Consider the following 16,816-nt stretch of genomic DNA (forward strand, 5'->3'; position numbering starts at 1 on the left):
TTTTAGTATTTATGTATCTTAAATATTCAATTTTTGTTTATTGGAATAAATATTTTCAAAATTATTCACCCAGAAAATTCATTGATTATTAAAAATAGGCGGATTATGTTTATAGTTTACATATATGTTTACATTTCCATATGTTTTAATGTAAACGTTACCATGGAATTAGGCGTGTGAACCCCTGATTTGAGGAACGTCTGAGGTTGAGATTAATTAGTTGATAGTGATTGGAAATGGAAGCTAGTTGTATTTAAGGTAACGTGTAATTAATAAATCTTGACCATTACCATAAATTGAACTCTAATTTTTGCTTAGAGGATTCCTCAAAATTAAAATAGAACTAAATATAACGTTTTAGCAGTTTTAATATTACAGTTCAAATTACTTGTTACTGACAGAAGAAGTTGAAATTTTGAAAGTATGACAAAGGCAACCAATATGATTTATGCCTAGTTATGTTTTAATCCCTCCTTCCACAGAGTAAAATAACTTTATTTCCGAACACTGTACAATGTTTTGCTACTTAACTAAATTACTAATACTTTTGCAAAGTAAAAGAGGCCCAGTGAACAAAAATGTAATTTTGGTTTTTAATTCAATGACTTTAAATTCATAATAGCAACAACACTTTTCAACCCAGTTTTGTTCTGTAAAGTTACAGCAAGTTAACATCAATGGAATAAGTATAGTTTAATGGATACTTTTATTTTATTTAAAACGATTTTTGTTGGTGTTTACAAAATTAATTATCATAAATATTTAGATATAATTTCCTATCTATTTCGATTCTGGTACAGATGTATACTAAATAGTCCAGAAAAAATTGGTTAAATTATATCTTGATAATAACACGAATTTTCTATTTACGTAGGGGCCAATATTAGAGTAAGAAAGTGATGTTTGTTATGTGTAAAAAGAAAACAACGCTATTATCATAACTTGGATTTGATTTGACATTGCATGTACAGAAAATAACGATTTCGTATTTCATAAACTATGCGTGTAAACACCTGAGCACAACTTTGTAAGAGCATTTGAAATTTATTTTATTAAAAATTTGAGAATTGCATAATTATTGAAAATCGATTACAGGGACAATTATTAAGAAAACTGTGAATCAATTCAGATCAGCTGTCACTAAAAATGTTTATTACACATTTTTCCTTTTTATATATATATATATATATATATATATATATATATATATATATATATATATATATATATATATAAAGAGAGAGAGAGAGAGAGAGAGAGAGAGATTATTGTAAATAAAAATTAATTTAAGCAATTTATTTTCGTACTTAGCTAGATAAATTCTTTGCATTTTAAAGGTCGTTTCATAAGAATTCTTCAATGTATTTCTCATTATAAGAAATTAATTTTTTTATTATTAGTAGTAGTAATAGAATGTATTTATGTATTTAAGTAGTAAGTACAAGGGTTACAAATATGAACCATTATTTAAACGTGTCAATTATCGCAGTAATTGGAAAAAGTAAATGGGAATGACATTTGTCAGGGATTTGTTGTCATTGAAGAAAATATTTTACAATACAGAATAAGGTATTCAAAATAAGCTTAAAATTATTTCAAAATGACTGGTGGGTTGATTGCTTGGAGTAATTTAATGTTTCTTCTCAGTACCGAGACTGTATAAAACAAGACCTACTAGTTAATGTGGGGAACCCGATCTCTAATGTACGCACCGAATTCATAAAAATTATCATTTACAAATTATGTTAGACATTAAGTACTTTCTTACAGGCTACTATAAATAGCGACTAATACTTTAAGGTTATTAACACGTGCTTATTATATGGTCGAAAGTTTCTTTTGATATGTGAGTATGTGTGTATGCGTGCACGAAAAAGATCAAAAAATATTTTTCACATTTTGTACATATGCATTACGCAAGAAGGCTTAGGTTACCATCTTACATTATATTATCTTGATAAAAGATATGTTAATTCCAGAGTACATAAAATTTGTTCTACATTCTGAATAGACTCTACAGAGACCTCATCACGACGAAATTAAAATACCGCTAATTTTACAGTAATTATGTGATATCTTCAAATAGATAAAAGATAATCGAAAAGTGGAACAAAAGCTCTCTTGACAATATTATTTTACACGAGATACCGCTATCACGACTCATTTATCTGCTTTCAATTTCCAGCCATTTAGAAAATCAGCATTTATTTTTAAGTGGCTGCAAACGGAAAGCTACTAGGTGACTCGCAAAATAATATTGTCTAGCGCGCTCTTGTTTCACATTTCGATTATGTTTTTATCTATTTGAAGATATCACATAATTACTGTAAAATTAGCGGTATTCTAATTTTGCAGTGATTGGGCCTCTTAATTAAATTTCTTATGATATTTGTTGCAGAAACATTACCTTACCTAAGAAAGAGGAAACATCCTGATGCACATACTCGCTGTTGCATTGTAATGTAGGTCAATGCCTGCTTCTGAATTGACATGCAATGATGTTTTTGTCATACTTTGAAAAATGATGTTCTTATTTTTCGAAGATGATCTCTCTTGCATCAAATTCTACGCACGATTCAGCTTTCTTATTTTCTTTTTTTTCAACAAAAAAGGACATACAATTTGCAGATAATTAGTAATGTCATCGTTAAGGCTCAGATTTCTGTGACATGCCATATTTACATCCTGGCATCCTTTTTGCGAACCTAATTAAACACATTTATGGCTTTTGTGAACAAGAAAATACGGCTTCTATTAGTCCTATAAATGTTTAATGTAACCGTATTTTTAATTTAGGTCATATTTGGGAGTTTTACGACATATTTGTCAGCATTGGTAGTGAGAATATCATTTAGCTTTAGGAGTGAGCAATGAGCTATGATCTATGCTTCAGACCTTAAAGATATTTATTCAGGACAAAATAACTGTAAACCTGTTAATAAATAACTATTCTTAGGATTTTATTATAAATTTTAATTTAAATACATTTTTATGTGTTTTCTTTAATTCACAATGGTTGGGGATGTCCTTCAATCTTGCAACGTTATTAACTCATTTCCCGATATCATGAAGTAATGAAATTTTACACAGCGCCAGAAGTCGGCTTACAATACAATATTCCAATGTTTTATCAACTCCGTGATATTTCTCATGCTGCTTACAAAGATGTGGAAGATGGACTACTCGCTATTCTCAGTGATGGAGCTAACTTGTTCTACAAGATTTTATTACTATTTTTTATTTATTCGAGTACTAACTCAACATAATTAGATATCAGGTCTAGTATCATATCTTTTGCCCAAAATTCTATATTTATAGTATTATATCATTAATTATATTATTATCAATTTCTATAGCGATGTGTTGAATGATCTTGTGTGATGTCTATTTTAAAAAATGTACTGTTTTATTGAATCAGAAGTGTTTTACTGACTACTTTTAAATTATAATTGCCTATTTCATTCCTTATTTTTTTAAAAATTATATCTGCCTATTTCACTGTCTATTTTTGAATTATAAGTACCTATTTCACTGCATTCTTTATTTATAAGTGCAAATGTCACTGCCTATTTCTGGAATTATGAGTGTCTATTACATTATGCATTTTATGAATTATAACTGCCTCCTTTATTGCCTATTTTTGAATCATAAGGTTTTATTTTACAACCTATTTTTTTTTTAAATGATAAGTAAGCTGCCTCGTGGCTATGTGGATAACGTATGCTCCTTTGGCGTGAGAGGACCGGGTTTGGATTCCCGGTGAGAGGTCATGTGATTTGAATCCCACGTTAAGTTGTAAGTCTACGTCTCATATAGCCTCGCTGCTGGACGGGACGCTAAACTCAAATTCAATTAATTGAAAGATAAGTCTTTCACTACCTATTTTTTGAATTATAAATGCCTATTTTCTGTGTTTTTAGTGCCTGAATATGTGGTTTCTCATGATATCTCTGTTTGACCACTTCTCCAAATTCAGAAGATTTCATGGACAAGCAACCTCCGCTATTTTTATTACTTTCTTTTGTCCTAGAAATTCCTCCCTTTCAAATCGTCCACCAAATTTAGTCTTCATATATTTGACCTCTTCTACTTCTAATTACCTTCCACATATCCATAATCAGCGATTAATTTTTGACTAGGCAACTGTTCATAACCCCAATCTCAGAGGAGACAAACAGAGTAAAGAATTATTTAAAGTTGAAGCACATAAGAAAATGGGTTAAGTTCACACCCTATCCCATACACAGATTCAGAAGTAATAGACTACAGTGAGGTCATTTGTTTCCTCGCAGAAAAAAAAAAAAAAAGATTGTCAAGTGATAATATCATTTTGTAATTACAAACGTAAACCAATAATGGTTAAAGTAAAGTTCATACCTATCTATTTTATTTCTGAGAGGTCTTGTTTGTTTTCTAAAGTCAAAATAAGCTAAATAAATAAATTTATAAAGTATAAAAGTAAACTTTGTTTTTGCTGTTTGCTCGGTTAACTGCAAGGTCACTAAGTCTCTATACCCGGACCAATCCGTAATCCTTTTCAGGCCCTTGGGAATATATATTCCCAGTAATATTTTTCGATTGGTGTTTAACTTGGGGATTTTGCGAAGAAGTTTGTAACGTATATAGAGGAACCATCATTTAAAATATAATGATTATAATCTATTATTTTTCACGTTACATTCCAGCCCACAGTTCGTGTAATTCTTAAAATATATCAACATGATCAAATCACATAAAATCAGGAACGACACTTTGTATCACTATTACCTTTATTCTCCAAAACTCCATTAATTATACTTTTCTTTTTCGGTTGTCATAGCAACGTTTTAAACAAACAACTATCTGCTGTTATGGTAACTAAGAGTAACGACACAATCATAAAATCATATCTTTAGCTACTAAGATTAAATTCTTATTTCTTTATATTTAGAATCAACAACATAAAAATTCTTTTCTTCTTCTTCTTCTACACGACAGATTGTATACTTTATGCACCGTTGCCCAAAACCAAGATATGAAAATAGAAGAAATTCATAAAATAGATATACAATGTCGTTGTAAGTTTTCCCAGTTTAATATTTTATTATTGTGCTGTGAAGCAAACAAGAAAGGTAACAAAACACCAAAAATTTTGTTGCACACCACGAATTAGATTCCCCCATCATTACCCATGACCAGTGGCGTATTTAGGGGGTGGCTTCCGGGCTTAAGCCCCCCCGAAATCTTACTTCCTATAGTAAAGTATATGAAGTATCTTGCAGTATTTTCACATTTTCAGGCAAAGCCCCCCCCCCGAAAGCTAGCAAAGCCCCTCCCGAAACAAAATCGTAAATACGCCACTGCCCATGACATTTTTATTTCTAATTCGACCGGAAAATGATTAATGGAAATAATTTATTGTCAAGAAAAGTCTCCACTAGTTTATTATCCTCTTCAGAGCTATCTTCTATTGCGAATATTGCTTTTCCCGGTAAGTTTTATGTGAACCTGTGTTATCTTTTATCAAAATTGAGTAGGATGTAACTCTTAGAGACTCATATGTAACCCAGATTCAACCTTTTAGTATCTGAACTAACAGTACCTTTTGACGCATTTATGATGTGCAAACGAGATGTGTTGATGATTTGGGGATATCCACCACTGTTTGTTTAAAGGCCAAACAGAACCGTGATAAAAATGAAAACAAGTCATTGAATTTGTAAATTTGTATTCGTAATATATTTGAATTTAGTGTGTATCATGTTGTTGTTGTTAATATCATCTAAGATATTAATTTAGATGTGTATGAGTGCCAGCCTTAAATTGATGTAGACAGGTTTATGGTTAACAGGTACAGTCATGTCCAAAATGTACTGAGAAAAATCCGTTCTTTGGACAGCGATATATTGTACAAATATACGGTATCCTTTTGCTACCATACTACAGAAATCAGTACGGAGCATACGTCATCCGTATGCTACATAGGCACTGCCCTTAGATGTTACATCATGCCGTTGCAGGCTGTCTGACATCTAACAGTTTTCCGTATATCACATACATATACTTATGCTACATTCCATAACTATATGTTATATACGTCTATTTGTATGTGAGATCCTGCCCGCCTATATTGTTTCATACTGAAAGTACGTGTAGATGAAACACTTATACGGAAAGTATTATAAAACATGCGTTTTCAGTTATACGTCTGCTGTACGTTAAGTCCAAAAACTACAGGAATTACGCATGTAACCTACTTTTTAAAGTACGTCACCTACATTTTTTTTCCTCAGTGTGATTGTCGCATATCTATAACTATCTTCTTGTAAGAATACAATTTGATAATCATTTTGGAGGGAACTTTTAATACTAATACTAGGAAAAGTATTATAAATAGGAAAATTAGAATGAGTAAAAGAAAATGTTGCTAAATGGACAATAGAGTTTTATTTTCGTTTTACTGTTCTTACTTACTACTCTTTTGACATGAAATTTGCCACATACCTGTCTTTGCTGATTATTAACATACTAACATTATAAGAAATACCGGGCGAATTCATTATCAAATTATATTCCTACAACAACATATTTATAGACATACGACAATAATTTTGGACATGAGTGTACATACCTTCACGCCGTGTAGGATCATCTGGTGATGAAAACGAGGTATACAGCTTCAGCTTTCTCCAGAGTATTAATGTCAGACTTTTAATACGTTAATTCTACTAGTCAGTAAATGAAGTTCTCTCGTTGTATTACTGATGCGATCTCTGATCTTCTCTTTCTCACTACCAATTTCACTCTTTCTTCAGGAAGCAACCTGAGACTTATATACTACTGGAAAGTGATGAATTGCTGTAATACAGCTTCCATTATCTGGTTGAAATCTTATACGTACTCCCAAAATTCTTAGATGGAATTTTGATCAACCATAAATCTCCCTGACGTCACACCAAAATGAAATATCTTTCAACATGCTGTCCGACGGTTGTGTAGTTGTTTACAAACAGATTGTACAATTTATTTACAATAACGTAACAGACGAGTTTTCTACATTGACATACAATACCAGATATACTCTTGTGACACACAAATACATAACATTGTAAAAGAGATTAAAATATTGTAAAATATAACTACACTTTGTTTTCCACAATTTTGAAAAATGGTTAAATTTGAAGATTATGGCTCCAGACTTACTAGAGCTTTTCTATTTCAAGTGTGTCTCTGCTGGCGCTGCTGTCGATATATGTTTTCACGCACCTCCTTCGAAGACCGAGATCTTACAATAGTTGAATGTGGACATCTTTGCCACATTGACGGACTTCGCTGTGCACTGTCTTGTTTGTCATTCTAAATATCTTACGATCTTCACTCGCCGAGACCAATCGACTGAATGACAAATTGGCAACACAGCCAAGGTCACTTCACTTCTTTCTCCAAAGCAAAGGAAAGGTTTCCTCCGTAAGAGGGCGGCAGGGGTGGGGCTGAAGTATTTTCACATATTTTCCGAGGTCACACTTGAAATACAAAGGCTCTAACTAATGTTCCCCTATTTGTATTCTTCAAACTGTAACCTTCAAATGTTCTGGACAGAAATATTCTACTAATTCTCTTGTTTGTTTCCTTTCAGTTGCAGGGGAAGGAAGAGGAAACAAAGGGAACAGTAAAAATAGTGGAGCGAACAAAACTAGCAGCAAAAGCACCAAGCCTAGCAGAAACAGTACAAGCACTCAAAAGAAGGGGGAAGTGGAATCGAAACAGGATGAAGAACCGGTTCCCGATTTAAGAGGTGGTAAAGGGGGAAAAGGAGGAGGAGGTAAGAAGGGTGGAGGCGGCAGTGGCGTAGGATCTGGCAGCACCGTCGTAGTTGTTAATGGCGGGCAACAACAACCACAATATGTTCCAGCTCCGGTTCAAGAAGTACCGATAGCAACTCAAGATATTGGGTATACTGATTATGTTAGTGACTATGGAGGTGGTGGAATTATAGGCGACTATGGAGGATACACCAGCACTTCTTACGTCAGTTCAATCCCTAGTGGATATGGTGGCTACTATGGAGGCAAGAAGGGCGGCAAGGGTGGTTATGGTTATGGAGGTGGAAAAGGCGGTAAAAAGGGTGGTGGTTGGGGAGGTTGGGGAGGTGGCAAGAAAGGATACAAAAAGTACATGTTCCCTATGCTGGTCGCTGCTAAAGTAAAGTCATTGGTCCTTGTTCCTACCCTTCTAAGTTTCCATTTCTTCATGAAGGGAACCATTGCCATTCTGATTGTCCTGGTTATTGTTTTGGCAGCTTCTGGAGGTGGAGGAGGTAAGTCAACTGTTACGTATGAAATTGTTAAGCATCCGCAGTACATCCATCATTACAAGGACCATCATTATCATCGTCGACACGAGGATTTTTTTGACCATCCTCATGGACCAATACCTTTCAGAAGACACAGCGTGGAGGAGCCACCACCATCACAAGGACATAAAGTGCACTCCTTCAACAGGGAGATTCCTATATATCCTCGATCACCCATCTACGATGACGAATATGCCCACTCATTGGCATACAACAAAAAATATAATTAATGTGCATAAACCTTATGTTGAAAGATCAAATTATTTATTTTTGCATTGTGAATATGTGAGTGTGTTTATCCGTGTGTGTGTGTGATTTTTCATATATAGATAGTGTTTAAGAAAAAAAAAGTATTACGTATAAATACTAAATAATCTAACATTATTTTTGTGTAATGTGGACGCAAAGTGCCAGATTTTGGACACTATTATGAATATGATTTAAAAAAAAAGAAAATCAGAGAACGGCAGAATTTTATATGTTGTTTGAAGAATCATATTTATTATATACCCTTAACTTCTGCCTTTTCACATGTCGTATTAATGAAGAACTGAATCATGTTTGAAATTGGAGAAGTGTCGGTAGTATGTATAAAAATGTGTTTTTTTTTTTTTTTTAAAAAAAAAGACCTGTACGGAAGTAAATGCTTATATTAGTGACGGTACCTAACCAAGAGGTAATTAATAATAGAAAGTTCAAAGCAAGTTATTACAATGATAGCAATACTGACTATTTGCTTTAAATTGTTAACAAAATTCGCTTTCACAGGAAATTTTGTATATAATAGCCTTTTTTAAAAGGTATTTTTCCTCCTTTTTATAACACTAACAAACTATTTTTTATTAACCTTAGATGTAACAGGAGAGAATGTTACGAAACACTTTGGGAGTCAGATATTTTCATTATGAGAAAGCTGGACCTACAATTTTCCGTTGGATCCATATTGGGAACAAGTATTCGAAACTCGGTCTCCAGCATGAAGAATGAAAACCATAATTGAACTCAGATACGAGGGAGCTGTTTGGGGACAACGAAATAAATTCTTATGGTGTAACTCGAATATTTAAAACCAGTAATTAAGTTTTATATATTATAGAAAATTACTACTATGACATACTATTTAATAATTTATAGAATACTAGCATGAGTTGTGTATAGTGCATTATTAAGGCTATTGTTAGCTCACTGTAGTAAATAGATTTGTATTGAAGTTGTGATAACTTTTTGCAATTAAGTCCAAATCCATTAGATGTTTTTTAAAAACATTATTTCTATTTAAATGTCAGTGCAATGGTCGGCTGTCTTGTCTCGAAGACGTTCGTGAAAGTTGATGTTCAGTGGCGGAAACTAGCCCAGGGCCGGGGCATCTAGGCTCCCGCAGTTTTTTTTTTTTTTTTTTTTTTTTTTTTGAGTGAATGAAAATAATTTAAGCTATTATTTATATATATCATAGTCTGAGTTCTGGGTGTTCCTAGTTTTTAACTTCTAGATCCGCCACTGGTGATGTCTTGTCTCAAAAAGTATTCATGTGTTTCTATGGAGGGGGGGGGGTAATGTGTCCTGTCTCGTCTCGCGGCAACCCTATAGCTAGGGCACGATCTTACTATGTAATGGAAAGTTGAATGATCTAATAGAAATATCCATTTTCAAAAATGATTGTCACACTGCTTGGTGTTTCTGTTAGGTTAGAGAGGATTTACTATGATTTTTGTATAATTATCCCTTCATCATTCACTTGCAATCCCCGCTGGAACTCTTGAAGTTTATTTCTTCTCAAGGTACTGAGTTGTTTGACATCAATTAAAAAAAATGAACAGAAAACTTCTTTAGATGAGAAATTGTAAAAATAATTTGACGATTTAAATGAATGCAAGTGTCTTGTTCGTTTCGCCATCTATTGCGACTTATGGCAAAGTCAATGTCCATAAGAATGGGTCAGAGCCATCTGTTGATGTTTCTAAACAATGTTCTGGAAACAGGTATTAACTTTGCTGCCATCTGGTGAGAAATTGCGGTACTTGCAATGTTCTATAGTCCATTCTGTAACATTGTTATAGAAATAAACAAAAAATAAAAAAAATTGTTAGACATAGTATATAAGAATAACTTATGTAAATGTTTTTTTTCTGTTTGTTTGTAATAGTTTAGAACTATTTTAAAGTTAAATTCGTGATTTAAATTGTTAGAACTTTGCATGCCTGATAAAATGCACCAATGTTATTGTAAGCTGCAGCAATAAGTATGGCTCCAATGGGGAAACGCAAAGGTGTATCATCAAGTTATAAGATTTCTCTACATTTTCAAATACCTATTATTATCAAAGATTCGAAGTTAGCCAGTAAAATTAAAGGAAAACTCCAATGGCTAGTCTTTGATTTGAATTACTTACTTCCTGTTCTAGACAGTAAGACTATACGAGGCTAGACTACAGTTTAAAGTATAATCTGCAAAAATTGTAGCTCGTGACCCCCAGGACCTCTTGCGTCAAAGACTAGCCACAAGGGAAGGGATCTTTCTTTCGTGGAACGTTATCAATACCTATTAACGTTTTCCTTCAGAGTAACTTGAAAAGGAGTAAAAGTACATGACAAAATGTTAAGATTCGAGGGACCCGATTCACCGGCTGCGCAAAAAGTTTCGTAGCAACGGCTAACTAAGCAGAAAAAATTAGGAAATAATATATTTTTGCCGGGTGATATATATACAAAAATCCTTCAACAAGGGAGCCGATTTCTCTGTAAATTTGGGGGGGCATTCAGATGCAGAAGGTATATATATATGAAGATTTTAAGGCAAATTGCACTCAAATTATGCCAAATATTGTATATTCAAAAATACAATAGAGGGGCCATATGAGCTTTGGGGGGCCCGGGCCCCTTCGGCCCCCCGGGATCGGTGCCCTTGTCCTTCAACCTCTAATCTGATTGACTGATCTAATCTGACAACTAACTTCGAACGACAGATCTTAAATGACCTAATATCAAGAATTATAAGATTTAATTACTAATCAAATACTTGAAGTATACAATAACGTAGAATTCCTTTTAAAAGTAATACAAGTGAAAAATCTTTGTCTTACCTGTGCTTCTTTTTCGTTTATAAAGCTCATATCAGGTACATCTATAGCATCTATAAAGTAAATCAATATTAAAATATTTGTTCAAAAAGAAGTCCATCTAAGCAAAATGAAATGAAATCTTTAAGTTTTACGTCCCACGGTTATGCCGGTTAGGCTAAAGGAGACGGTGATGAGAGATGAGTGAAATGGTGGAATGAAGAAAGTGGGAGGAAACGGGAGAACCCCGAGAAAACCCACGAGCACGGCGTTTGTCCACCACAAAGTTCACTTGGCGGGGACAAGTCCATCTAAGAGTTAGCTTACTACATGCTCTCATCGCTTGCTTAGGAGCATACATTACACACACACACACACACACACACACAAAATCCTAAGCCGGCTAAGGCAATAATAACAATATAAATTAATTACACTTCTAATGAATGAATATATTGCCAGTTGAGAGTATGTTTAGTGATTTATCTAGATGGCTTTACCATAGTGTATGATAGGTTTAGCAAAAAAAAAGTAAAAAATACAGCTAATTTCCTTTTCCTTTTTCAACAATGCAACAACTGTATATCTTTTCATTGTTTCCACTGAGCAATTTAAACGTTACAAATATTCGTAATAATAGTTAAAAAGTTCTTGTAGAATCAGATCCATATTTCATTATACACGTGTGGTGTAATTTACTTCAGTAAAATCGCTGAGAAATATTTTGCTGTCAGATGGCGTATTTAAGGGGGGGGGGACTTTCGGACTTAAGCCCGGAAATTTTATTTACTATTTTAAAATAAATTAAATATATTGCAGAATTTACACATTTCCAGGAATAAAGTTAGCAAAGCTTCCTCCCTGAAATAAAATCGTAAATACCCTGGCGTGTATCATTGTTAAATTGCAATCAAAAATAATTGTATTAGAAATACTATTATTATTTGAAAATAAACAATAATTTATTCTTATTACCAGTGCTATTATCAGTGGGATTTTCTGGCGGTACGCCAGGGAGGGGCTGACCCACCCGGCTACGGTGGATCTATGCTGTTGGGTGGACCAACATGATAAAAGATGAAAATTTCTATTTATAGGGACAATATTTTTTATTTAAATTTTACCTTAATAACTAATGCTTTCAACATCTTCCAATGCTAGGCTGTGTAAACCCATATCATCAATACTTTAAAATCAAAGGAGGGGTACTTTGGTTATCGGAAATGCTACAATTAATTCATCTATACATACATCAACTATATCCACAAAAATTCAAAAACTGGCCCTTACGTACAACCAGCACTTACATATTTATGCCCGGAAACTTTTTTTAAACATTAAATATAATTTTGTATCCGTATATTACAGTAGAGCGTAAAAAGTCCGAATTCGTAAGCCAGTATTTTGATGGTGGGTAAAAATTTTGCAGTCCGCCTCTAGTGGTAAGCAATGGTTAGCAGTGCTGGAACTTTATCAGAATTTTTTTTTTAATGTGATTTCACCAGCCATTTTTATTGTTGCATTCATGAAATTATTTTTCTTAATTTAAACATATCTGAAGACTGGAACTTAAATTTATTATTCATTTAAAAGGTTATTGGGTCAATAGGTGGCAGGACTTACTAAATCTAACGATTCAGGTTTCAACGCTTGCCATAGCAGCTAATCAGAAGCATATTTATTACCTTCATTACCGGCCCAAAAGCTTATTATTACCATAATAATTGTATTTTTCTGTTACGTTGGATTGTAATTTAACAAGGATGAAATTGTACAGCATTTCTTTGTAATTTTACTGGGAAATATTACACTGAGTGTATTTTATAATATGCCTCTTAAGATATCTTGCTAGCTATTCGTCTACTGTATGAAAAAGATAAAAATTTTGGCCAGTTTTCTCTTTTTATTCTTAAGCGAAGCAAAACAGAGACTTTAAGCTCAAGTGGATAAGTTTGAGACGCATAAGACGAAAATAGTCAGTTAAATAATTTTTGTTCTATGAAAAAGCTTAACTTTAATATTACAATTTGGGGCTTCTATTTTTATTATTTGTTCAAAGGTAAAATAGGTACTCTATCATACGTGAGATTTATAAACACATGCAACGTAGTGCAATTTGTTCGTGCAAATTGCAGCTAACAGTGCACACACATTTATATTATTTATATTCATGCTTTATTAGTGATAAATGCTTTATAGATTTAGAACAGTCATTTTCAATATGATACTCCGCGGCGTTATACCATAATTTCAGGGTTGCCAATAGAAACAATGAGCAGTAGCGAAAGCAGACAGAACAACTTGAACGTTGTTCAAGCAGTGTTGGCAGTGCAAACAAGAACATCGTTAGCAAAGTTGAAGTCTTTTTGGTATATCACTCCATTCTGGGTTAATCCTACACTGCTAACACTTCTCCTCTATTATAGGACTGGAAGATATCCAGATTTAAATATCAAAAAAGCAATGTCAATTAAATATCGAAGGTTTATCGATGTATCGATGTATCAAAATATATAGTAAAATATCTATGTATATCTAGTATTAAAAAATCGAAACATTAAGTATCAAAATATCGAAAATACAAAAAATATCCGAATATTCAAATACCATATTAGTGTTGCAAAAAATATATCTAAATATAGAATATTGGGTATACAGAAAAATATCAAACGAGGAAATTATCAGAATATGGAAAAATATCGAATTCCGGAATACCCAAATATACCAAATATTGAAACATCGAATATGAAAATTCAAAATAAAGAATATCATTAAAAATATTGTGTAATACCGAACACCATGGAATATTGAAATAACGAAAAATGAATATCATATATTAAAATATTTCAATATCAAAAGATATTTAATGTCAAATTTCAAAATATCGAAAAATATTGGAATATCTATATTTTAGATATTTGGTTGATATTTCCGATTCCAAGAGATCCACACCCTTCGATCCTCTGATTCTCGAGTTGTCTGCTTTGACATCATACAGCATATACTTGAAAATGAGTTAGGCAATCGCACAGTTTACGCAGGTAAAGCGCTCAAATCTAATGACAAACTTGAAGACATAGAGAAGTTTTAAGTTTATACAGTACTGTAGCGTTACAGCAACTTATGAACTGGAAAATGTTTGCTTCAATCTGTTTACAAGGACTTACTGGCAAATATATTGTCATTATATCTTTATTAAATCACGGCAGTATAGCACAAAGGATGTGTGAGATAATTTGACAATTATTCATCTAATTTTAATACTATAAAAATTACCCGTGCGACTTTAGAATATAATTATAGAAGATACCATGGATGTAAAATTCGTTCAGAAACTCGTCGTAAATATAAATGGAGAAAAATCTTGCAAAAATCTTTCTTCTATTAGTAATAGAATCGAAGTCGTTGTTATACCATTACGGACCTATGAAAAACCGAAAGGGCAATATCTACTGCGACTTCAATTTAATAATACAATTAATGTATCAATTAAGCTTATTACTTTAATCAATTAAGCTTACTTTATCAAGTTAAGTCGTTAATTATTTTATGACTTAATTATAAGCATGTTTATTTGTTCATTGAATTATAATTTCAAGACATAGATATATAAGTTTATCCTGTCTCTGCTTAACGTTACTTTTGTTACAAGCAACAACCAGACAGTTTTAATACATGTTTTATTTATATTTTTATATTTAAAAGTCGTCTGAAGAAGAATTTATTTCTTGTTTAGTAAGAAACAAAGATTTGTAAGTATTCTTCTTTGAATATAATAGAAAACTATTACAATTTTGTAAACCAAAATACTTTATGTTACCATTGCTACAACAAAAATGTTTTATATATATATCTATATATCTATATATATATATATATATATATATATATATATATATATATATATATATATATATTGTTTTTGCAAATTTATTTCTTGCCTGTTGAGTAAGTGTTCATTGATTTATCGTGTTTGCCAAACAGAATAATCAGTTGATTTATTATTATTATTATTATTATTATTATTATTATTATTATTATTATTATTATTATTTTACTGCTTTAAGGATTACATATTGAGCTAAGTAATGTCGTGTTCAAAAAGGTCTAGCAATTCCTCTTTCTTTTGAAGAAGATCATATTTTCATAAGAAATCTTAATACTTTATCTTTGAAATAAATATTCCGGAAATAAAGAATTAAATCAGAAAAAAGTATTTGATTTAATTCCTTGGTCCAAGAAGAATCGTTTTTGTTTGGTTAAATTTCTTGGCCTAAGAAGAATCGTCTTTGTTTGATTAAGTTTCTTGGCCTAAGAAGAATCGTCTTTGTTTGATTAAGTTTCTTGGCCTAAGAAGAATCGTTTTTGTTTGATTAAATTTCTTGGCCTAAGAAGAATCGTTTTTGTTTGGTTAAATTTCTTGGCCTAAGAAGAATCGTCTTTGTTTGGTTAAATTTCTTGGCCTAAGAAGAATCGTTTTTGTTTGGTTAAATTTCTTGGCCTAAGAAGAATCGTCTTTGTTTGGTTAAATTTCTTGGCCTAAGAAGAATCGTTTTTGTTTGATTAAATTTCTTGGCCTAAGAAGAATCGTCTTTGTTTGATTAAGTTTCTTGGCCTAAGAAGAATCGTCTTTGTTTGATTAAATTTCTTGGGCTAAGAAGAATTGTTTTTGAATGTATTACCGCAATTTATGGATAAGAACACAGAGCTTTTAAAAAAGAATGTAGGAGGCCAAATTTTATTGAACAAGACGTTTTCAGAATCATTTCATTAGTACCTGCTGGTTATATTTAATGTAGTTACTTCGTGATTTGAAGTCCTGATATCCTAATAAAGCAGCATATCTCCATAAAGAAACCAAAATTACCGTAAATTAAGAAACAATTTAGTGAATGAGTGCTATTGTAGCTATTTTTCTTTTAGAAGAGTTAATTAGTTGACTTTCATACAATCGTACAAACTTCATATTCGAAGCATACCGTTTCAGATTTCTTCTAAAATAGGTATTAATGTCATTTTCTGTTGGTTGGTTCATATGAGGAACCTAGAGACAATTTTTCATGCAATATATAAATATAGTATATTGACAGACACTTATTTGATATAAGATTGTAGATTTTTTTATTTTCGTACATGCGTATATAAAGTATTGGAAGGCTAATAGGATAACTGGATGAGCTGAATGAATCCAACTTTCGTAGAGATAGAGGAAGAGGTACAGAGGATTAGTTTCAAAAGGAAAAATTCTAGTTTTTTTTAATTAACCTTTAAAAGTTTCTCAATTTTTGAAATGAATTGTTGTACAACTTTCTAATTTTAGAGTAGGAGTGAATGATCGAGGTGGATATATGATTTCTTTTTATAGACACAACTAACTTTATATTGTGATTCTGAAAAACAAAAATTTTGTTTGCATAACTTTGTTTCTT

At 32.1% G+C, this 16,816-nt stretch overlaps 1 protein-coding gene across 1 annotated transcript in view; it reads left to right on the forward strand.

Annotated features, from left to right (window-relative positions):
- LOC145666894 (uncharacterized) overlaps positions 1-15,197 on the forward strand; it is a 98,229-nt gene extending 83,032 nt beyond the window's left edge. The window contains exon 2 of the mRNA XM_081734479.1: positions 7,616-15,197. Within this exon, the coding sequence (XP_081590605.1) occupies positions 7,616-8,562 (947 nt within the window). The 3' untranslated portion in view covers positions 8,563-15,197. The remainder of the gene's footprint in view (positions 1-7,615) is intronic.
- The last annotated feature ends 1,619 nt before the right edge of the window (positions 15,198-16,816 follow it).

This window comes from Thermobia domestica, chromosome 12 (genome assembly GCF_964235325.1).
Source record: "Thermobia domestica chromosome 12, izTheDome1.hap1.1, whole genome shotgun sequence".
Taxonomy (NCBI): domain Eukaryota; kingdom Metazoa; phylum Arthropoda; class Insecta; order Zygentoma; family Lepismatidae; genus Thermobia; species Thermobia domestica.